The 23,309-nt window shown below is 46.3% G+C and overlaps 1 protein-coding gene across 1 annotated transcript; it reads right to left on the reverse strand.

Moving 5' to 3' along the window:
* Positions 1–1,653: 1,653 nt before the first annotated feature.
* On the reverse strand, positions 1,654–19,031 carry LOC102270430 (membrane-spanning 4-domains subfamily A member 7). Its single transcript, XM_070383259.1, has 6 exons — positions 18,871–19,031; positions 15,063–15,225; positions 8,970–9,104; positions 7,155–7,211; positions 5,259–5,465; positions 1,654–2,141 (listed from the first exon to the last, which is right to left on the reverse strand). Exons 2-6 carry the CDS (start codon positions 15,210–15,212, stop codon positions 2,022–2,024), a joined length of 669 nt encoding a protein of 222 aa, XP_070239360.1. The 5' UTR covers positions 15,213–15,225; positions 18,871–19,031; the 3' UTR covers positions 1,654–2,021.
* Positions 19,032–23,309: the final 4,278 nt, after the last annotated feature.

The following is a 23,309-nucleotide window of genomic DNA, read 5'->3' on the forward strand; positions in this document are numbered from 1 at the left end:
TTTCCCAAACTGAATGTGGTTATGAAGCAAAAAGTAAGGAGCCAAGACAGACTCCCAAATTTCTGACTTTAGAACTGAGCAGATGGTCACTCCAATTTTGACAGACAACCAGGCTAGGGGTAAGGGTTTGGATGAGAGGTTAGAAATGAAAGGTGAAATGTCCTTACCAATCCTCCCATCAGTTTGCAATATTAACCTAGATAATGCTGAATACAATCCTCTAGATATTCTGAAGAAACTTTCTATTAACAGTAGAAAGTAAATAAGAAATAGCTCTTGGATAACATACAATTTTATTGCATTGCTTGGCTTATTGGGTAAAAAGAAATCTCAAAGTTTCTCCAGCCCCAGTGTAAAATATTCACACACACACACACACACACACACACACACACATACTTGAAAACATTCTAGTGCACTCTAGAGCACTAGTATCCAGATCAAGAAAAACAGTGTCTCCAGGAACCCGTGTGCCCTCTGGGTCCCCTTCCAATCATCACCTGCAAAGGTAACCACTATCCTGACCCTCTCAGTTAGATTCCACGTGTACACGTGGAATCATACACTGTGGGAGTCGTCCATGTGGCATATAATTGCTGTTTGTCCACTTGCGTTGGTATATCACACGCCATTGTTTGTGTGTGTTAGTCGCTCAGCTGTACCTTTTGTGACCCCCAGGACTGAAGCCCGCCAGGCTCCTCTGTCCATGGAGTTCTCCAGGCAAGAATACTGGAGTGGGCTGCCATGCCCTTCTCCAGGGGATCTTCCTAACGCAGGACCTGAAGCTGGGTCTCCTGCGTTGCAGGGAGACTCTTTACCGTCCGAGCCACCTGGGAAGCCCATCCATTGTCCGACTACACCACGGTTTTATTTGTCTTTCCTACTCTTTGGCATTTGGAGAGTTTCCTATAGGGGCTCTTGTGTGTATCACTTTGGCATTTGGAGAGTTTCCTGTAGGGGCTCTGGTGTGTATCACTTTGGCATTTGGAGAGTTTCCTGTAGGGGCTCTGGTGTGTATCACTTTGGCATTTGGAGAGTTTCCTGTAGGGGCTCTGGTGTGTATCACTTTGGCATTTGGAGAGTTTCCTGTAGGGGCTCTGGTGTGTATCACTTTGGCATTTGGAGTTTCCTGTAGGGGCTCTGGTGTGTATCACTTTGGCATTTGGAGTTTCCTGTAGGGGCTCTGGTGTGTATCACTTTGGCATTTGGAGTTTCCTGTAGGGGCTCTGGTGTGTATCACTTTGGCGTTTGGAGTTTCCTGTAGGGGCTCTGGTGTGTATCACTTTGGCGTTTGGAGTTTCCTGTAGGGGCTCTGGTGTGTATCACTTTGGCGTTTGGAGTTTCCTGTAGGGGCTCTGGTGTGTATCACTTTGTGCCCATCTTTGTACGTGTCACTCGGAAGGCATGCTGTGGATTTCTGTCGCACGTTCCCTCTAGGATAGGCCTCAGCCTAGACCAGGGGAGACAGTAGGAGCCTCTTTATTGGCCAGTTCTATTCACTCCAGTACAGTAACAAGTTAATTATATTTCTATGTGTCTAATTTCTTGTTTGGTCTAGGACTTAGATGGGAGAGAGCGTTCTGGTTAAATTCGATCTTTGAGTTTAGATATTTAAGAATAAGGTTGTTAAATGAGACAGAGAACAGAGGCATATTTAACTGACAGAAATAGAGCCGTATTATTGTAGAAGTATTTTTTAATTGAAGTGTTCTTGGAATCCATGATGTTTAAAATTTAAGCAATGTGAGTATGAAAGCGCTACAGAAGCAGGGCCTATAAACCACACGACTCGCCAGCTCACACCAGCGCAAGACCACACATCCTCTCGTCTTTTTGTTTTTCCTGGGGTTTAGCTGCTTTGCCGAATCGTGTTAGTCTCGTGAGTCTGCCGTCCATGCACACGCGCTCCCTCTTTGCCAGCCCAGAGCGCTGAGAAAAGGCCCTGTGCTATGCGGCAGGTTCTTATTAGTTATCTCATCCGTCGTGATGTGCGTATGTCGGCTCCAGTCCCCCGGTTCTTCTTATTCGTGACTGGATGAACGCAGGGCTGTCACAGTCGACCGTTTCCACCAAAAGACAGAAGCGTATGCAGCTGCTAAGAGCTCCAGCACCGTGAAGCTGAGCATCACCAGCAGGACACCCTGTAAGTCAACACAGGGATGGTTGGTGCCCGACTCGTTCAGGAGACAAGACTGCGAGTGAAGACTCTAACAGTGGAGAGAGGAAGGGGCGGTGAGGACCACGTCATCCTCTTTCCTGCTTTTCCTTTTGGATCTCTGAACCGAAGCAGGGAAATGAATAGCAAGGGTTTCCCCTCAAGACCTCGGTATTCCACACTCAGAGATGAGAGTCAGCCTTCATTCCCCTGTGTGTGTGTGAAAGCTGCTCAGTCGTGTTCGACTTCTGGCGACCCCATACAGTCCACGGGATTCTCCAGGCCAGAACACTGGAGTGGGGAGCCGTTCCCTTCTCCAGGGGATCTTCCCAACCTAGGGATCGAACCCAGGTCTCCCGAGTTGCAGGCAGAGTCTTTACCAGCTGAGCCACCAGGGAGGTCGCTCACTTACCTATAGGCGCTCCTATTATTTTCTCTTTTTTCTTGAGTGTCTTTGGTTGCCACGCTGTTTCTAGGTGTGGGCTTTTTATTCATCCTGCAACAATCTCAGTGCAGTCCTTCAGTCTGAACTCCCATATCTTTCTTAAATTCTGCCAAGTTCTTGCTTATTTCTATTGCATCCTCCCTGTCTACCACGCTGTCCCACTGGAGCTCATATGAGATGTGTTGAACCTTCTCCCTTCACTGTGTCCTCCGTGTCTTTTAACTTCTCATTGATATTTTCTAAATTTTTATCTTAGTGTATTGTGTTCTATGTGGTTTAATCAGACCTATATGTTGTATCTCCTATTTAACTGATGCTAAGTTCTTAATTTCAAATATTTTAATTTTCATTTATAATCATACTATTTGGCTCTTTTTCAGATCAACTTGTTTTTTTGTTCATTGCCATATTCTTTCATTTGGTTTTAATTCCTTTTTAAATATCTTTAATCGTTTAAAATGCAGTTTCATTATAGCATTTTTTCAAATTATGATGTAATCTCTAACTCTCAGGTAACTACATTTCATGTTTGTCCTATTTTCTGCTATCCCTCATTTTTTCCCTTAATGTTTTTCAAAATATTTTCATTCTTAGATAACTTCAGTGTGTGGGCGGTGATGGTTGGAGAGTTCATGGTAGGTAGGAAACGCATAATTTGGACTTACAGACATCTCTGTTGATGGAGAAGACTCTTGAGAGTCCTTTAGATTGCAAAGAGTCCATCCTAAAGGAAATGAAGCTTGAACATTCATTGGAAGGACTGATGCTGAAGCTAAAGCTCCAATAGTTTGGCCACCTGATACAAAGACCTGACTCACTGGAAAAGACCCTGAAGCTGGGAAAGATAGACAGCACAAGGAGAAGGGGACACAGAGGACGAGGCGGTTAGAGAGCATCACTGACTCAGTGGACAAGAACCTGAGCGAACTCCAGGACACAGTGGACAACAGAGGAGCCTGGAGTGCTGTGGTCTATGAGGCTGCAAAGGGTGGGACACGCATTAGTGATGGAACAACAGTAGCTCTTGATGGGAGTTGGGTTTGATTCTGATAGTACCTTGGGAGTTTCACAGATCCGGGGACAATTTTAAGTTAGTCATTTTAGTCAAGGTTCCTCTATTTTATATGTAATTTCGGATTTGGGTACCCTATCTGCACAAGGCTTGGGGAGATGATTTCATCCTATAAACCTTTATGGAAGAGTTTCTGGAAGCTTCTTGAGATGCAGGACAGAGTGTTCTCCTTGTCTTATTTCTTAAATAGGCTAAATATTTAGTCTCAGCTCCTAACATTTTGCAGGGCACTCGGTGCGAGCTTCCTACATCCAGCGTGCCCGAAGAGCCTCAGATCGTATCATGGGAATTAAACTTCCATGAGCCCACCTCCAACACCTATGTTCCTTCCAGGCCGCCACGGTCTTCTGACCTCTGCTCTGGCTTTAATATCCTTCTTAGTTTTCTAGGATGTAAGATGACCTTCCTGCCACCCTCCCTTCTTTCTGTCTTCCATCTCTTGATATGTATTTTTAACTTTAACTTTGTTACTTTCCCCAGGTAATCTTTACGTTAATAAAGAGAGTGGGCTTTGAATTCTGCCCGGTCTGCCGAGTCGCAGCTCCTCTGATGTTGCAGGAAGTTCTCTTTGGCTCTAGTTACCTGAGCGGGGGAGGCAGTTTGAGATGCGTTTTTGCTGAATTAAGGTCTGATTACCCACGGCGGGAGAGCGCCTCTCTCATTCTCCTTGCTTTGCCTGACCTCTCCCGTGCACCAGCGTTGTTCTGTCTGCTGGGCTTCCTCAAGCTGAGTTCCAGCCAGATGAGTCTCTGTACCCTTCCACTTCCTCAAGCTCCTGGATCAAAGCAGATGCTTTTGGCAACCTCTGGGTCCCACAGGCAACCTCACAGAAGGCTGTGAGTTCAGAAACGCACACACAGTCTCTGTGATTCAAGAGACAGATCCAAGGGGATGACACAGATTGCCTTTGTCTCCCCAGCTCAGACGAAGAGGAGTCACAAGGGGAGTAACCCTTCTCCTAAAAGGGCCAGAGTTTATGGTTTCCAAACTCTGAGCCTGCATATAGAGGACTGACTAAGCCAAGATGGTCATAATCAACAGGTGATGACCATCAGGTTTGGGGGAAGTGTGGCAAGAAGATGGTGCCAAGGGATGCTGGCATTCCTGCTAAGAGTCCTCCCTGGGTAGACCATCTCTCACTGTCTGCAGCCCTGCCAGGCCAGTCTAGTAGTTCCGTGCTTGGGCTTAAGGCTCAAGTTCCATACCAGCTTACCATATGATGCATTAATCCCAAATCAAATCGAAAGGAAATGTTTCTGTCTGTGCTGTGGGCGGTGGGAATGCCTGTTCAACGAAGGGGGCACTTTGAGGGCTAAAGCTACTGAGAATGGGGTATTTATCATTTAAGAAGGATGACCAAACAGGCCATCACGCACAGCCCTTCTTGATTCCCTGTTTTGACCTCGCACAGTGCTTCGCCCGTATTATGCAGCCTGCTGACCAACCTCTTTCAACCATAATTTTTTGTCTTTCCTATTTGCTTCCAGACGTTCAAACCAACAGGGCTGGAGACTGCTGAAAAGGCAGAAAAGTCTGCGAAGCAGGGACACTGAGGTATCACATGACAGGAAGTGCAGTCTACTTACTGTTAGATCGACACTGGTCAGGAGACAGTCCTTGACGTCATATATCGAGTAATAGTACGTCGAATAAGGCAGCGAGGATAGGTAATCCCTTCCGGAGTCACACTGCTGGGAGGCCGTACTCAGGGCTACCAGGCTGCCAGCGAGGAGGATGAGGCCCACTCCAGCAGCCACAGAGCTCACTGCACTGAAGATGAGGCTGTTTATGGCCTGGAAGAAAAATTCTGCACTGGGACCTCATCACGGACGCAGCACGTGAGGCCGTTCACCCTCCATCCACTCTCTGCAATGGGGCTTCCCTGCGTCTGTTCTCCTCCAACCCGTGTGCTCCTTGGGGACACAGACTGTGTTTTATTTACTCTGTAGGCCCTTCTCACTACCTGGTTTGTCACCTGATATAATCAGTAAAAGGTTGTTGAATGAGAAAATGTATGAACGGTTCTTTCTTAGGGGAAGAGGTCTGGCTCCTTGACTCTGAGGGCCACCAAGATGGAGAAGGAGCTTCCCGGGCGCCTGCCAGGGCCTCCTTGGCTCCCTCAGCAGCTTGAGCGTCCTTCTTTTGCTCTAAGGGCCCTGGAATGTGACCTTTGGTCCCTCCTGTGAGGACCATTCTCGGACTCTCTTCCCATCAAGAAGCAGCTTCAGAGAAAAGGCTGAAACCAGCTGGAGAAGTTGGACTACCCATCTGGAGGCGAATCAGAGCAATGAGAACCACATCTGTCACACTCTCTCCTGGGGTGTATTCTACATCTTGGGGAAAAGAGCTTCCACAGGATATGATTCCTCCACAAAAATGAGCCAGGCTTGGTGTCAGGCTCCCAGCGCACGCTCTTTTCTGTTTTAACATCACAGTGGGATACCGGCTGTTGGGGAGGATGGTTGCTCTGTCCTCTTATCTCTTGGCCCCATAGCTTCAGGGCTTTGTATGCTGAATCCCTGAAGGAACAGCAGCCTGAACAGGCAGAGTCTTTGCCCAGAGTTGCCAAGTGTAGGCAGTGGAGCCCACGTACTGTCTTGGGTCCCACATGTGAGCCCCCGTGTCATCTTGGGTCCCACATGCAAGTCACATCGCGTTAGGTCATCCTGGTTGTGGCTTGCCTTTTCAGTGAATTCAGGGCACTTGGGAAAACCAGCTCTGAGAGCCACATGTTTCTCTTCTGCATTTTGTAGATGAGAAAACCAGGGGCTGGAGAAGGAAGGAACTTTTTGAAGCACGCAGAAGTGTCAGCGACAGAGCTCTGACCCCATCCGAGGCTGTGAACTCTTCATTTTTCTGTCCACTGGTTGTGGGGTTAAGACGTTCAGCTTCAAGCATCAGGAGCTTATACTGGCCTCTACACCGTCTCTCATACACCATCTGATGTGCCCTCATCCATCGCTAACCAGACTGTGGATCTTCCTGAGTCGGGATGTGGCTTCTCCTGAGGTCATGTTTGTGGGTGTGTGGCTGTGCGAAGGGGAGCTTGCTATGGAGAGGATCAAAGACCTCAGCGCCTGCTCCCCTCGCCCCCTCCTGACCTTGTCAGCAAAATGGCTGCAGTCTGACGGCTGTTTCTAAGCAGGTGGAGGAGATGGCAACAGGACCTACGCCCACACACCTCTGCCTCTAGAAAAGGATCTCCCTATCCTAGAAAGGACCTCTAGGCTCTAGCAAGATGGGCGTCTGTCCCCTTCAGGGCCAAGATAGCAAGTCGTAAGGAGCCCGTGGTATATTCAAAAATTTCTACCATTTAAGCAAATGAGGTAAACCTCCTCCATGCTTAGAATATGATGCTAGAGGCCTCTTTGTAGGGCAAAGAGCACTAGTCTAGGAGGGAAGAGCCCAAATCCCCCCCAAAGAGTTAACTCTGAAGTTCCTTTTATTCCAGTCAGCTAAGAATCAATGGTTCTCATACTTACAAAAGGCTTATTTGATTTTTTTCCAGAGATAATTGAGACGGTTCCGGTAATGGCAAACTGCTCAGAAAAGAGAGAAATGATCAGTTCAGTTGACTTACAGAAATGTGACCACCATGTTCCTCTCAGGCAATCAATGTGCGTGTGTGTGTGTGTGCACACGCGCACATGCTGAGTTCCTCAGTCGTGTCCAACTCCTTGCGACCCCATGGACTGTAACCCGCCAGGCTCATCTGCCCATGGAACTTCCCAAGCAAGAATACTGGAGAGAGTTGCCATTTCCTACTCTGGGGGATCTTCCTGACCAGGAATCAAGCCCACGTCCCTTGTATCTCCTGCACTGGCAGGAAGATTCTTTACCACTGAGCCACCCGGGAAGCCCCAGCTCAATCAATACATCATGTCAATTCATTGGGATCCATATGGATAGAGACCCCTGATATTCACCCCCAGGATGCCTCCATTGACTTTGAAGAATCCGCAGGATGCACAGAGGAGCTGAATTTATATTAGTGAAATCACTAGGAGCTGAGGAGGTTTGGGAAGGAGCTACACATGGAGGGAGGCAAGTGTTGCTAGATGACGAGGTGGAAAGAGAGGAGACCGAGAAAGACCGTGACTTGAGGGCTCAGAAGGGCAGGAGCAGCCACCTAAAGCATGTAGCAGACAGGCTCCAATGGCGCAAAGTGCAGAAACACATGCGCATCGAGCCGTTGGTGTCAGTAACCTGAGCTAGGCTGGGAGTTGAGGAAAATGGGAAGGGTCAGATGTGAAAGTCTTATATGTGAAGAGTCTTTTAAAGCCCTTCAAGTCTGCATTTGATCCCAGTGGTATTAAGAGTCCAGTTGGTGGAGGGATAATGTTCTGAGAATCTGAAACATGGGTTAAGCTTGTGGTTTAAACTTGGGATCGGGTGGTTGCAGACAAAGCTGGTCAAGCGTGAGTCACTTCTAGCTTTCGTTAGAAAATGCAGGAGCCCAGACTGTGGGTGAGATAGAGGAGTCAGGACAAGCAGCGCTCTGGGGGCGGAAGCAGGGCTCCCCCTGCCTCAATGCACGGTTTGCCCACACGAGGACGGTGTCCATACAGAGGAGGCACCGTGGCAAAAGTCTGTCTGCCCAGAACATGCCTTTTTCTCCTCTGCCGGAATGCTGCATGGAGAAGTGGCCTTTTGTGGGAGATGTGGGGAGGTCCTGGCTAATCTCCAAGGCAAAGGATCTGCTGGGCCCTTTGCCATGAGCCACTATGTGGAAGGCCTCAAAAAAACTTTATGCAGCAAGAGTGTCCCTGGTCCATGAGTCTTGCCATTGTGAGTTAATCCTCTGCAGATCTGTGGCAAGAGTGTCCCTAGTCCCATGAGTCTTACCACTGTGAGTTAATCCTCTGCAGATCTGTGGCATCTACCAGCAGCGCTCATTTTATTTAAGAAAAAACCAGCTTTTCACTTTCTGCTGACAGGTGGATTACTCTTAAACTGGAGGGATTCCAATGGCCTCACCAAAGGGCCAAAGAAGGATAGGAAAAACCTGCTTTCTGGAAGTATGTCATGAAGCCAGGTAAGAAATGCTGCACTGGCATGCCCACTGTGTGACCATACTGCCTCCTGCCCCAGCCAGCCACTCCCTGGGAGGCTCACGCAGGATGGACTGTCCTTCTGCCGCTTTTCCTGAACTAGAGACACGCGATGTGCAATAATAATACAGGGAAGGTGGCGGAACTCAGTCTTCTCCTGCTTCTTGGGATTGAGTCATTCCATGACTTAGCACCCAGCTGGCACTTATAAAGCATATCCCCTCTTGGAGACCCCACTCTACTCACACACAGAGCTCCTAAAAATGGGTACCCAGTCATCAGAATGCTGGAAATTGCTGGGCTGAGCTGGGAAGAATTGGGAACAGAAACCAAGATGACCCCCAAACTTGAAATCACCAGGAAACACAGGATCTGGATGATCTGAAAGAAATAAGAGGGAAAACTGTAAAATATTCCAGAGAACACTGTAAACAGATGAGAGCTGTCATTGCACGCACACGGTGAATTCTGAAGAGTGCAGAGTACACGCCATCATCTGTCACTAGAAGGAGCGGGGGAGTGTTACAAGGTGCCAATAGGCATTCTATTAGAGAGTCATATACAACTAACCTCTTTATTTCTGATAGAATTATTAACCTAGCAAATCAGGAAGTGATAGATGCATTTTTAACTTTATTTTGCAAAAGGTAGTTTACAGGTCTTTGTTTGGTTTGGTTTGGTCTAGGGCAAATACATAGGGAAAAATTTTCTAGACAATGGTCCAGTTGGATGGCTATAGAAAGCAAATTTATCATGGGAATGTTAATAAAAGGCTCAATTTCAATTGAAGTAGAGCAGAAAGTCTTTAGTGCCATAGTTCATCTTATTCATCATCGGATTTTAATAATTATTCATACTTTTTAATGACACCAATGGTGGTGACAGTCATCTATGTTTGTTGAACACTTTCTGTGTTTTAGCTATTCATCTCGTCTCACGCATGGATAAGAAAAATGAGGCACCAGAGTCAAAATAACTTGTAAAAACCCATGCCAGTGGCCAGATGGAAGAACCAGGTTTCCAGCCCTATTCATCTGATACGGAGCTTTACTCACTTTACTCACTGTTTAATACTTATTAAACACTGTTTTAAAACTCACTGTTTTAATATTTATTGACTATCCCAGACATCAGGGGAATTAAGCGAGTGAAAAAGCACTGTCACCAGACGTGTGTTATGTCCTTTCCTGATGAATTCCTTGGAGATCAAAATGAGTTAAGAGCAAAGTATTAGGAACTGAGCCCTCAGAAGTACTAAGGGTGTGATGCAAACTATGTACGGCATTGCAGGCTCTTTTTACCGACTTTGCCCGTCATTCTCAGTAAAAAGGCAAGCCCACTGGACGCCTTTGAGCAAGGATAGTACATGATCTAATTCACGTTTTTAAAAGATCGTCGTGTCTGCTGAGTTGAGAGTAGATCGTAAGGAGACAGAGCAGGGGCATGAATAGAGAGGGCATTTCCGTAATTCACACGTGAGATGGCGCCAGCCTGGAGGAAGATGTGGATAACAGAGGCGGTTCTAGATGCGCTGTGGAGAGTAAACCTATCGGACTTGCTAATGGTGTGAATGTGGATTATGAGAAAGGGATGAAGTGTGCCTCCAAGGGGCTCGGCTTGAGTATCTGAAGTGATGGAGTCAACACTGATTTAAACTTGGCATTACTGTATGGGGACTGGGCTTGGGGTGGAAGATCGGGATTTCAGCCCGGGGCAGGCTAGGGAGACGTGTCGAGTAGACGCCCAAGTGGAGATGGACATAGGCTTTTGCATATGTGAGTCTTAAGTTGGGAGATCCTGGCAACAGATACAGCCTTCTTGTTCCAAGTTGTAAGTGAAGATAATATTTAAATCCCTATTACCAGATGAGTTCTTCATTGTAACAGATATGGAAAGAGAATGGAGTCAAGGACTGAGCTGTGGAGAACCCCAAATTTAGGATCAGAAAAATAGAAACATAAAAAGCAAGACCCAGAAGGAAGGAGGAAAACCAGAAGGACTGATGTCCAAGAATAGAAAGAAAGTGAAAGTCGCTCAGTCATGTCTGACTCTTTGTGACCCCATGGACTATGCAGTCCATGGAATTCTCCAGGCTGGAATACTGGAGTGGGTAGCCTTTCCCTTCTCCAAGGGATCTTCCGGACCCAGGGATCGAACCTAGGTCTCCCACATTGCAGGTGGATTCTTTACCAGCTGAGCCACATGGGAAACCCAACAGGACTGGAGTGGGTATCCTATCCCTTCTCCAGCTGATCTTCCCAACCCAGGAACCAAACTGGGGTTTCCTGCATTGCTGGCAAATTCTTTACCAACTGAGCTATCAGGGAAGCCCATCCAAGAATATAGTATTTCAAGTAGGAGAGAGTGATCAGCTGCATCAAACCTTTCTATTAGCTTGAGAAAATCAACACCAAAGGCCTGGAAACTGGGTTAGCAGCGTGGAGCAAAGGGGACAGATACCACCAGATATGGCTCAAGAGAGAGTATCATCCAAGAATAATTAGAGACACTGACTTCCCCCATTAGGAAGTGCTCCTGGGAATGCAAGGGGAGAAGGGGGCATCAGCTGGAGGGTGTGTGAAGTCAAAAGTATTTGCTTTTGCTTTTTGTTTATTTGTTTTCAAGATGGGGAGAAATTGCAATAAGATTCTGCCCTCATGGAATTGATTAAGAAAATTTTCAGAGAATTACTGGAGCAAGTGAAAAGGGTTGGGATCTACTGCCCCCAGGGAAGAATATCTTAATTAGAAGGTGTGCATTTATTTTATTTTCAGCAATGGGGAGGAGATAAAGAATACATGAGCATAGATGTGGGTAATTATAGATGTGTAGCAGCTTTCAGACTTTCTCACCAGATAGGCTCAACTTTCTTAGCCTTTTAGGAAGCAAGGTGATCAATGGAAAAGGAAGACTCTAGAGGTTTTGGGGGCGGGGGAGGGAAAGAATGTATGAAGTGGTTTTCTGGGGTCATAGGAAAGTGAACAGATGAAACAAATACCATGCACATTTCAGGCAGCTTTGACAGTCCGTTTGGGCTTATGGTCGTAAATAAGAAGTGATGTATGTGTGCATGTGAGTGTGGGCATGTTTTCAGGCATGGTTAGTTGCGTGAATTCAAGTACAGATTAGGCAAATGGGCAGCGTTAGAGTTAAATCAATGTCATAGGTTTTTTCCTGGAGAGTGTGCTCTAAGGATGCGAGGATGAGGTTGTTGAAGGCATCACAAGAGAGTGGCCCCTGGGGGTCGTGGCTGGGAGAGGAAGGCTCTGTGAGGAAGGGTTATTATTAGTAAGTTTCAGCAAGGTTAAACAAAGAGTCAATGGAAGTCAGAGGGAACGACCTTGAGAGATTAGAATTTGTGGCTGTAGTATGAGATTCTTGAAAAACAAATAATGATTGCAAAAGGTTGTTGCTGAGCCATGGAAGATGCCGGGATTCTTGGCCTCCAGAGGAGAGGAATTCAATCCGGGCCCAGAGATGAGGCTTGATCGCTCAGAGCTTTTGTGTGATAAAGATTTATTAAAGCATAAATCTGGTAGAGAAAGCTTCCAACATAGACATCAGAAGGGGACAGAAAGAGTGCCCCATGCTAGTTTTTAGCAAGAAGTTATACACCTATTAGTAGGTTGCTAATTAGAGAAAGGAAATGTCTCAAAACTCAGAGAGTGGCACTGGGCTGCTCACCCACAACATGCATTCTGAGACAACACTGGCACCAGGGGAGTCATCCCAGGCCATAAGACAATTGACATGAATCTTGAAGAAAGGCAGGTTTCCAAGCAAATATATAGTCTCATTAACATAGCTTAAGAGAACATTTCCGTGAGTAAAACATACTGGTTTGTTGAGCCCTGATCCGTTCTGAGTCTTAGGAAGAATGGACTTGAAGAAAGACAGAATCTAAGGAAAATACTTAGTTCATTAACAAAGCTTAAGAAAAGCATTTCCATAAGAAAAGCCGCATTGGCTAGCTCAAGGTTTGAGAAAACTGAAGTTCAGGTGGAACCAGGTGTCGTCATGGCAACACAGAATTTTAAAAGAAACCTTTTAAATTTGTATAGAGAAGGGAAAAATCTTACATTTGTAGTTTGTTTTCTCCTGCTGCTTAAGAGAGAGATGAAAAATCGTCTGATGCTTGCTGCCTATTTCCTCCATGTGGGGGCCCGGAGGTTTCCTGCCTGTTACCTTCTCAACTGGGTTCCTGCTCTTAGTACTGATAAGGTACAGGGTATGACCCAGGGAATGTTTGTCTAAGGAAGGCTGGACAAGATCCTTGGGGAGAAGAGGTCAAGGAGCTAAGAGGGCACGGCGTTGGGAAAGATCACAAACACCAATATTGAAATAGCAATGGCTTATGATGGAAACTCTACTGTATGGAGGGACAGTGACTCAACAGTCACAATCTGAAAGGGAAAGAGTGAATGGCTTATGATGGAAACTCTACTGTATGGAGGGACAGTGACTCAACAGTCACAATCTGAAAGGGAAAGAGTGAATGGCTTATGATGGAAACTCTACTGTATGGAGGGACAGTGACTCAACAGTCAAAATCTGAAAGGGAAAGAGTGAATTACCTGGGAGAGTGAACGAAGTGGGAACTCACTGGAATGTGTCTTTGTCTCTCCAATTCCTTCAAGGAATATGGGAATGGGGCTTAAAAAAAAAAAAAAAAAAAACAGCTCTGAAGTGTATAGTTCACTGATTAACTCCAGTGTGTAAAACAGTAGCTGGCACACTGCACGTGCTCGATAAATGATAGGTGAATGTATGAATGAAAACTTATCTCTTACTGATATCTCTTATTGATTGCTGAAGCAAATGGTGAAATGTGTTTGTGATTCTAGGCTAACTGTAGGCTAGATTATAGGCTGCATGGGCAAAACGAGGAGAAAGGCAAGTCAGCTCAGAACCAGCTATTTGAAAGAAGTAAATTAAGAGAGTGACTACTGGTAAATGATAGTAGAATAATAAACAGTAATTGGTTTTATTTTCAAGCAACGTATTCATCGGATGGTTATCCTAAAGATGATCATGTTTCAAACTTTTCAGTATATCATTTACTGTTATTTTCTAAAACACTGATTATTCTTAGGTTTTTTAAACCAAACTCAATCTTCCTAAAATTTTATTCCATCAATTCTTAGTTATTCCTAATGTTAGAATTACCCTAACAAGTGCCTTTTGAAGTCTATGACTGTCTGCAATTGCTTGAAATAGTTGTTCTCTTCCATCGTTCAGAACACAACTAAGATTTCAAAAATATCTTTTTCAGGTGAGAGACTGAAAGTGGGATTTTTCAAGTAATAAATGAAAAGGACAGTTGCATTGTCCTTTGTTAAAAGCTGGAGTGAATAACCTACCAGGATGACAGGAGATTCTAGAAGTTTCTAGAAATGAGAGGAAAAGATTGATCTGGAAGTCTCCAAGAGAAGCTAGGAAGATACTGCCTTCATTTCCATGCCTAGCAGTGAGTGTGTCAGTGAAAACTGTACCCTTGGGAACAAGATTTCTGTTTGCACAAGCCCTCAGAAGAGGCTTTGAGAAAAGAAAATGAGGGATAAAGAATATGATGCTGCTGTGCTGTGTGTGAGCTGTGAGTGCTCAGTCACTTGGTCTGTCTGACTCTTTTGCAACCCCATGGATGTAGCCCACCAGGCTCCTCTGTCCATGGGATTTTCTAGGCAAGAATACTGGAGTGGGCGGCCATTTCCTTCTCCAGAGAATCTTCCCGCCCCAGGGGCTGACCCTGCGTGTCTTGCATCTCCTGCAGTGGCAGGTGTATTTTTTACCATGAGCGCCACCTGCGAAGCGCCATCGTGCTGTTAACTAGCCCTGAATTCTGACTTTTGGCAGATTTCCAAATCTGGGGATGCATGGGAGTTAGGTCTCTAAAGGCGACATTAAGGAGCACGTGGGAATTCAGTGCTGAATACGAAGGGTGGTGACCTAGGACGCCTGGGCGTCTCACAGTTCCTCCCGTGAACGGGAGGAAATGGCAGCGAGACGACTCCAGATTGTCTCATTTCAAAATGTTTGAGAAATATGCTCAAAATAAAATCAAGTTGAAACATACTGAGTAAAATCAAATGGTTAAATCCTAAGTCTACTATAGTAAAGATAAATTATAAGAGGATTTATTGTGTAGATTTCTGGTGGAAAAGATCTAATGGTTTCAGTTAGTTTACAGGAGGGTCTTCCTATAAAGCTCCATTTCATGTCCCAATAAGCCTGGAGTCAGGAGGGTAAAAACAGAGATTCTCCCAGGTCCATTGTAGATTGTGGTCTGGATACATTCATAATATTTTCCCCAGGGCTCCCCTTGTAAGGAGATGGACTTACTCCGAGAACTGTGGCTTCTTTTGGCAGACCTTTTGGCAGGTCATCTTTCTGGTAGACGGGTCCAGGCTTCTCTCTTTTGGAAATAACGACGCCCTTTGGAGTGAAGGCATCGAGGGCTCGCTTGGTCATGAGCTTGAGCGGTGATGGCATGGTGCTGGTGACGCTGGAAAAAGAAGTGAACCCAGTTGGGACCCAAGGTTTGACTTAAAGACAGGAAACCAGACTTTGCAGGAGCTTAACGTGTTTCCCCATTGTCCAAGAGGTGACCTGCCCTTTAGGAGCCAGCTGAGTGCGGGGAGCAGTGAAAGTGCTGGCCAGTAGCAAGCCTGCTGCAGCGCCTTCGCTGTGGACAGGACGCGTGTCGCGGCGACAAGGCTGGAAGCATTTTGAGGAGTCGCACGGTGCGCAGGCAAACAGTCCACAGGGAGCTCGCTTCGCACCCACTTCACTCTCCTTCCAGCCGCCCTGCTCTCACCCTCTCCCTTAGCCCTCTGTACCTCGGCCTCACCGGGGAACATCCCCAACCACATCGCCGGTATGGTATGGCCAGCCCTCGCAGCAACCAGGGGGCGGATCCAGGCCCTCTGCAGCGGAAGCGCAGTCGGAACCACCCGGGAAGCCCCCCCCCCCCCGTATTGTAATTTTATGCTACATCTATTCTTCCCAGTCTTCCGTCATAGTCTTCTTTTCTTTCCTTTGAGATGCTGATCGATCCTATTCCACGTCCCTTTCAGCAAATGACTTATCTCACCTAGAACGGGGCCTTCCCAGCTGGTGCTGGTGGTAAGATCTGCCTATTCAGTCACTGGGTGGGGATGATCCCCTGGAGGAGAAAATGGCAGCCAGTCCAGCTGTTCTTGCCAGAAAGAAATCCCACGAACAGAGGAGCCTGGCGAGCTATAGTCCACGAGGTCGAAAAGAGCCAGACATGACCACGGGGGCAGCACCAGAACAAGCCCCTTGTCTCTATTAGTTTAACAATTGTTAATATGAACACTTTTATTTAACTCCGCTGAATTCTAGGCACTGGGCTGTAGTAGCTGTAATCCTTATAACAACTTAGACGTTATTAAATCCACTTTATACATTTAGAAACTTAGGGATAATAAGTTCAAGTGGTTTTCATTAAATGAAAGTGTCATGCAGAGTACTTGGCCTGCCATCCTGTAGCCGACGTAACTAGTGCAAGCTTGTATTCGCATAGCTGGGCAGTGTCAGCACCAAGGCCATCCGACCTGTGATTTTCCTCTCAGGACCACATGCATCCTTTTCTTTCCCTTCCTTTCTTCCCAACGCTGGCAGCTTCAGCATGGACTCAAGGAGAGAGCTGTCTGCCGCCCACCAGCTCAGCAGCGCTGCTGCCTCTGGGGTGCCCCCAGATCTGTTCTCAGAACAACATCTCTTTTTTCAGGTCACACTTTGAGTGAAGTCCCATGATTGTCTGCTGGGGCCACTCTTAGGAACCAGCCTCTCAAGGTTCATCATATTGTCACATTGTGCGGCATTTCCTTCTCTTTTAAGACTGTTCCTAGGGAAGGCTGAGTGTAGTAGCCAGTCACAGAGGACAAAGGCTACACGATGCAGCTTACATGCGGTGTCTAAAACAGCAGACTCACAAAAGCCAGGACTAGAATGGAACGGTGGTTTCCAGGAAGTGAGGAGTTGATGTAACATATGTATAAAGTTTCAGTTATGCAAGATAAGCTCTGGAGATGTGCTGTACAACATCTTGCCTATAGATAACAATACTGTACATTTAAAATTCTCTTACAAAGAGCTCATGTTCTATGCTCTTACCACAATAAAAAATTTAAAAATTAAATTCGAAAGAAAGAAATAAAAAATTGACCTTCAACTTAAAGATTAAAAAAAATCTTTGTGGTTCTGGATCCTTGCTGTATTTGTCAGTTCTTGTAGCCAAGGGCTCTAGTCTATGCTTGGCTCTAAGCCCGAGACTGGGGCTGGAGTCCTAGTTGGTGCCTCTGCCTCGCTGTATTCTCATGTACCATGTGTGTTTATTATCTTTCACCACTTACAACTTTAGTTTTACAGACGTTACTGTTGATTCTCATGCTGTGTGAGTTCCAGTGTACAGCTGCTGGAGACTCCTGGACACTCACGGCCAAGCCTGGGCCAGTCTCCTGTGGGGCCGCTGCTCCTTTCTCCTGGGTCCTGGTGCACAAGCTTCTGTTTGTGCCCTCCAAAAGTCTGTTTCCAAGTCCTGTCTAAGTTCTGGCGGCTCTATGGTGGGGTTAGTGGTGACCTCCTCCAAGAGGGTTTATGCCACACCCAGGTCTACTGCACCCAGAGCCCCTGCCCCTGTGGCAGGCCACTGCTGACCCCGACCTCCGCAGGAGACACTCAGACACAGTTCTGGCTCAGTCCCATCACTTCATGGCAAACAGATGGGGAAACAGTGGAAACAGTGTCAGACTTTATTTTTCTGGGCTCCAAAATCACTGCAGATAGTGACTGCAGCCATGAAATTAAAAGACGCTTACTCCTTGGAAGGAAAGTTATGACCAACCTAGATAGCATATTCAAAAGCAGAGACATTACTTTGCCAACAAAGGTCCGTCTAGTCAAGGCTATGGTTTTTCCAGTTGTCATGTATGGGTGTGACAGTTGGACTATAAAGAAGGCTGAGCACTGAAGAATTGATGCTTTTGAACTGTGGTGCTGGAGAAGACTCTTGAGACTCCCTTGGGCTGCAAGGAGATATAAACAGTCCATCCTAAAGGCGATTAATCCTGAATATTCATTGGAAGGACTGATGCTGAAGCTGAAACTTCGATACTGTGCTGTGCTTAGTCGCTCAGTCATGTCCGACTCTTTGTGACCCCGTGCAGCCTGCCAGGCTCCTCTGTCCGAGGCCAGAATACTGGGTTTTGCCCTTCTCCAGATCTTCCCAGTGCAGGAGCCCCAGGTCTCCCACACTGCAGGCGAGGCTGAGCCGCCTCCCATTCTCCAGTTACCATGTAATTTGCCTCTCTGGCCAGAATACCTGAGAGTAACATTTAGAAGTGTTTTTAATGAGTTTAAGGCTACACTGCCCTTCTCCAGGGAATCTATATCACCAGTTTCTTTATGACAGGGATTGACCCAGGTCTCCAAGCTCCACTGTCTGAGGCCACTTCTTTTCCAGCTGAGGGAGATAAAGTTGTGGTAGCTCCCAACTTTGCAAACACTTCTAAAACCCCAACTTTGAAGACAAGTCACCACTTGGAGGCCACCTGCTCTGCAAAGAGCAATTTTCTGTCTTACAGAATTAGAATAGAGCAGTGGGGCTCGGTGCTCAGGGTTCAATCTAACTGCACAGTGTTAGACAGAACACAGAGAGCGTGTTCTGTGTAAGACTGACACACCAGGAAATGCAGAGAATTATAGAAAATCATCCCCTCAACATCTTGAAGGAAACCTAAGAATCATTTCACTCCATTCTCTGATTTGGAAAGTAAATAAACAGAAACCTGGGAAGGCTTAGCAAGCCAAGCAGGGGGTCAGAGACAGAATGAGAGTCCTGTTCCTGGCTGCCCATTTAAAGGACGGTCCTTGCCCTGCAAATTCATGATCCAAGTCAAAAGAAAACGTGAAAGCATTAGTTGCTCAGTTGTGTCCGATTCATCGCGACCCCATGGACTGCAGCCTTCCAGGCTCATCTCTCCATTGAACTCTCCAGCCAAGAATACAGAGTGGGTTGCCTTCCCTTCTCCAGAGGAGCTTCCCGACCAGGAACGTGGGTCTCCTGCATTGCAGGCAGATTCTTTACCATCCAAGCCACCTGGGAAGCCCAAACCAAGGTGCCTACCTGTTCCTGCAGCCCAGTCCTGTGTGCTGTGGCTGGTGGGGCAGCTCTGCTCCGGGGAGCTCAGCCAGAACCTCCCACTGCTGTTCCTGCCACAGCGACCTTGCTCCTCTGCCCTCCCACTTCTGACACTTCCCGTCCCTTCTTCAGAATAGCAGTACTTCTGATTACACAAGAAATGATTTGCTCTATTTACAGACAATTGATGTATGAAAAATACTTCTTCCTCTTTCTGAATTTCAAGGTCTGGGAAATAACACAAAGGAGAAGTAACAGATAAGAGAAAGAGCTTGTGAAGATTTGTGAGATGCACAACCCCAGTTAGAATTCATTTCCTTTTTCCTTGGGTACATTCAGCTAATTCCTTTAAGCTTGAGTTTTCTTATCTGCTAAACTTTGGCCACCTGCTGTGAAGAGCTGACTCATTTGAAAAGACCTTGATGCCGGGAAAGATTGAAGGCAGGAGGAGAAGGGGAAGACAGAGGATGAGATGGTTGGATGGCATCACTGACTCAATGGACATGAGTTTGAGTAAACTCCGGGAGTTGGTGATGGACAGGGAGGCCTGGCGTGCTGCAGTCCATGGGGTCGCAGAGTCAGACATGACTGAATGACTGAACTGAACTGAAATGAGGCTTGTTGTTTAGCCATTAAATCATGTCCAATTCTTTTGCAACCCCATGAACTGTAGCCCACCAGGCTCCTCTGTCCATGGAATTTCCCAGGCAGTAATACTGGAGTGGGTTGCCATTTCCTTCTTCAGGGGATCTTCCCAACCCAGGAATTGAACCTGTGTCTCCTGCATTGCAGGCAGATTCTTTACCACTGAGCACCTGGGAAAGTAGACAATAATAATGTGGGTAGACAATATTAATTCCACTCTGTGGCTGTTGGGAAAATTAGAGGGAGAGGCCAGAAAGAGTTTACAGAATGTAGGCATTCCACAACTTGTGATAATACTGATACTAATTTTGAACTTGGGAGAACTGATATATTTCCCCATTGCCCCAGCTGTTGGCAAAGTGAAAGCAACCTATGGCATCTCACTGCCCACTTGTTGCTTCCTTTGGATGTCTCTTCATTTCCTGGCACCCTGAGCTTGCGCCTGCCAGCATCCAGGGCCGTGGGGAACGGCACATCTTGTAACACCGCACTGTCTGCGGCATTTGAGAATGGCAGGGTGCACCAGCAGACCGAAGCTGACAAAATCACCTGCCTTTGAAGGTTTAGTCGAAAATGTTTGCAAAATTATGAAATGGAACACTGAAGACTTAATAAGCCTACTCCCTAGGTATTTCCTCAAACAAGCCAGTGGCAGTGAATGGATACGGGGCCATTTTACCATGACTTTGCAGGTTATTGTTAACATGCACGCGGAAGAATCGCATCTTCCGTTTTAAATGTACAGCACCTGTGTTATGTCGGACTTTACTGGTGTCTTAAAGCCCAACATTCGTTTGTCAGTGTTTCCCATCATTTTGGCTAGCGATTAATTTTGAGTATAAAAGGTAAGTATCGCTAGGAAATAAAGCTGACTATGTCTCATTACAACTGATTCAACCTCCTGAAGCTGACAAATGATTATCACCTATGCACAGCAGGACTTGTTCTAAGCAACTCATATTTCCCACCCATAGTTTTAGTTTTCAGTCTCTGCTCTGCATAAACAGTATGAAACGTCCTTCTTACCCCCAGTTGACAAGCTCCTGACTTCCCCTTCCCTGAGTAATGAACTTCCTCTCTGGTTTGTTTCCTATCTGGGCACATGTATAAACACACAAACTCAGCTTTATTTATTTCTTTATTTTGGGTGCCCTGTAGTGATATTTATTTGACTCTTTGACACACATGTCAAATCTTTCTAGATAACAGGATTAAAATGTTTTGAGGCTTCTGATTCCACGTGTGATTTGAGATTTTCAGTGTTGGTTAAGGGTCTCCTGCACTGCAGGCCAATTTTTTTTTTTTTTACCATCTGAGCCACCAAGGAAAAGTGGGCAAGTTTTTAAAGACATTGTTATGAAATGTCACCTTCATTTTAAGTAAGAAATACTCAGACAAAATCCTTTCACTTCTAACCAATTATAATCACATCTATTCTTGTCATTTGTCAACTAGGTATATTGTTACAGATATTTATTTACTTAAAATACAATGATTTTTTTTCATTTAAATTACATTTATTTGTGGTTACCTTTTATTGTTAAAAAAAAATACTGCATAAAAATGTGCCATGGTGGTATTTGGTTTATTTTTAAATGTATGTATTTAAATAGAGAAAATGGGTTACTTACAGTAAGTAAATAATATTACAACTGGTTTAAAGTTATGGCTCTTTAAGTATGGAATCTAGGGGTAGAACACTTTTTCTAAGACAGAACCCTTGAAAAATCCCATTTTATTTTTAAGGAGTATCACACAGTGTTAAGGAATTTAATAGCTGAATTCCTAAAGCATGAATATAGGCCATATGAAGAACAGAAAAATAATATACTTCTTTTTCTCCTATTTGGGTTTTCAGAATCTTTGCAACTTCTAACTGAATAAGTTGGGCTGGGCTTACAGTTAAATAGTTAAATAATAAGTTAATAGTTAAATAATAAGTTAAAGCTGGGCTCACAGAATCCAAAGAAAACAACCTCATTCTTTCCCCACAACTGTCCTTCGTAAACACCCTCAGTGTGGTGGTTCTCCTCAGCTTTCTGTTTAAAATCTGAGATAAGTTACTGTCAGCAATGGAGAGCTCTTGTCACTTTAGCCCTAAAATGTAGTACCGTATGCAAGAATAGAAACTTGGTTATTTATAGGGAAGTTGGAGCTGCTTGAGACAGCAGTCCCATCATGGGGAGGAGGAGAGCGTGGTTTTGTTTTTAACCATCGTCTCTAGCTGGCTGAGAGGACTTTCCAGTCCTTGCAGAGTGCAGGGTGGAACGAGGACCGCTGAGGGGCAGGAAGTGTCTCCTGGACTGCTGCTTCCCCAGCTTGCTGTCCAGCTGGTAGAGCTGATGGCTTTGTGGCTCCACTGCTGAGATTCCTTCGCTGTGGATCCTTTTTTTCTAATCCACTTACTCAGTGCTCACAACTCCTCCCATGTCCCACCCTGAGTGTCCATCAGCATTTTCCAGCCTCCTTCTCTTCAAGGTCTTCTCCTCCTGATGTCCTTTTGGGGCAAAGTCTAGGACCACCCAGGTGTTGTCTTTCTCCCATGGCTTACCTGTAGCGGGAGGCTATCCCAGGATGACCTTCCTCTCCTGCTCGGTCAGTGGAGGCAGACAGCCTCTGGGGTGGCTCTGATGGCTCCTGCCTCCTGGCACTCGGGCCCTTTGGTGAAAGCTTCCCCTCAACTATGGACAGCAAGACCTGTGACTTGCTCTGAGTAAGTACAGAATGGCCAAGGGGTCAAGATGTGTGTTCGTGGGAGTGCCTTATGATATTACAGAGTGCCGTAGCACCTGCCTTCCTGGTTTCTCTATTTTTATTTTTAATTATTTACTTATTATTATTAAATAATTATTTAATTAATGGTTTAAAAGTTATTTTTATTTTTAAATTTATCTTTGAGTGTGCCGCGTCTCCATGGCTGTGCCCCAGCCTCCGCTCATTGCAGCAGGTGGGGCTCCTCACGCGCTGCCGTTCTCCAGCTTCTCGCTGTGCCAACGTCTCCTGCTGCAGTCATCGCGGCTTGTGGGCTCAGTGGTTGTGGCGCGTGGGCTTAGCTGCCCTGTGGCGTCTGGAACTTTCCCAGACCAGGGGTCCGACCCAGTCACCTGCCTTAGTAGGCAGTTTCTTAACCCCTGAACCCCAAGGGCAGCCCCCCGGGGTCGCTTTCTCTCCACGGCCAGCTCTGAGGAAGCAGGCAGCCAAGCTGGGGACCTCCAGGTAGCAGGGAACTGGGGGAGCCTTTAGGTGTTGAGGGCGGCCTAGCCAACAGCCTGCATAGACCGCCAGCTAACACCCAGCAGAACAAGGGGCCCTTGGTCCTGGGGACCTCCACGTAGCAGGGAACTGGGGGAGCCTTTAGGTGTTGAGGGCGGCCTAGCCAACAGCCTGCATAGACCGCCAGCTAACACCCAGCGGAACAAGGGGCCCTTGGTCCTACGGCTGCAAGGAATTGGATTCTGTCAACAACAGAGGAAGCTTGAGCGTGAATCCTTCTCCAGCCAAGCCTCAGTTGAGATCGAAACCGAGCCGACACCTTGTCTGCGGCCTTGTGAGACCTGGAAGCATAGGAGCCTGTCAAGCCACAGCCAGTTTCTTGCGCTGTTTCAAACCTCTGAGGCTGTGCAATGGGTCCTGCAGCGAGAGGAGCAGACGTTGGCCATCAAAGTTGGAAGCCCCGGCCGTGCCTGTTTTGGTTCCTCCGTGTGCTAGACTCATGTCTAGGGTGACGATCGTGGTCCCGCCGCAGCCTGTCTCACTGAGCTTAGCCTTGAGGAGGGGTA

This window comes from Bos mutus, chromosome 15 (assembly GCF_027580195.1).
Source record: "Bos mutus isolate GX-2022 chromosome 15, NWIPB_WYAK_1.1, whole genome shotgun sequence".
Classification (NCBI taxonomy): Eukaryota; Metazoa; Chordata; class Mammalia; order Artiodactyla; family Bovidae; genus Bos; species Bos mutus.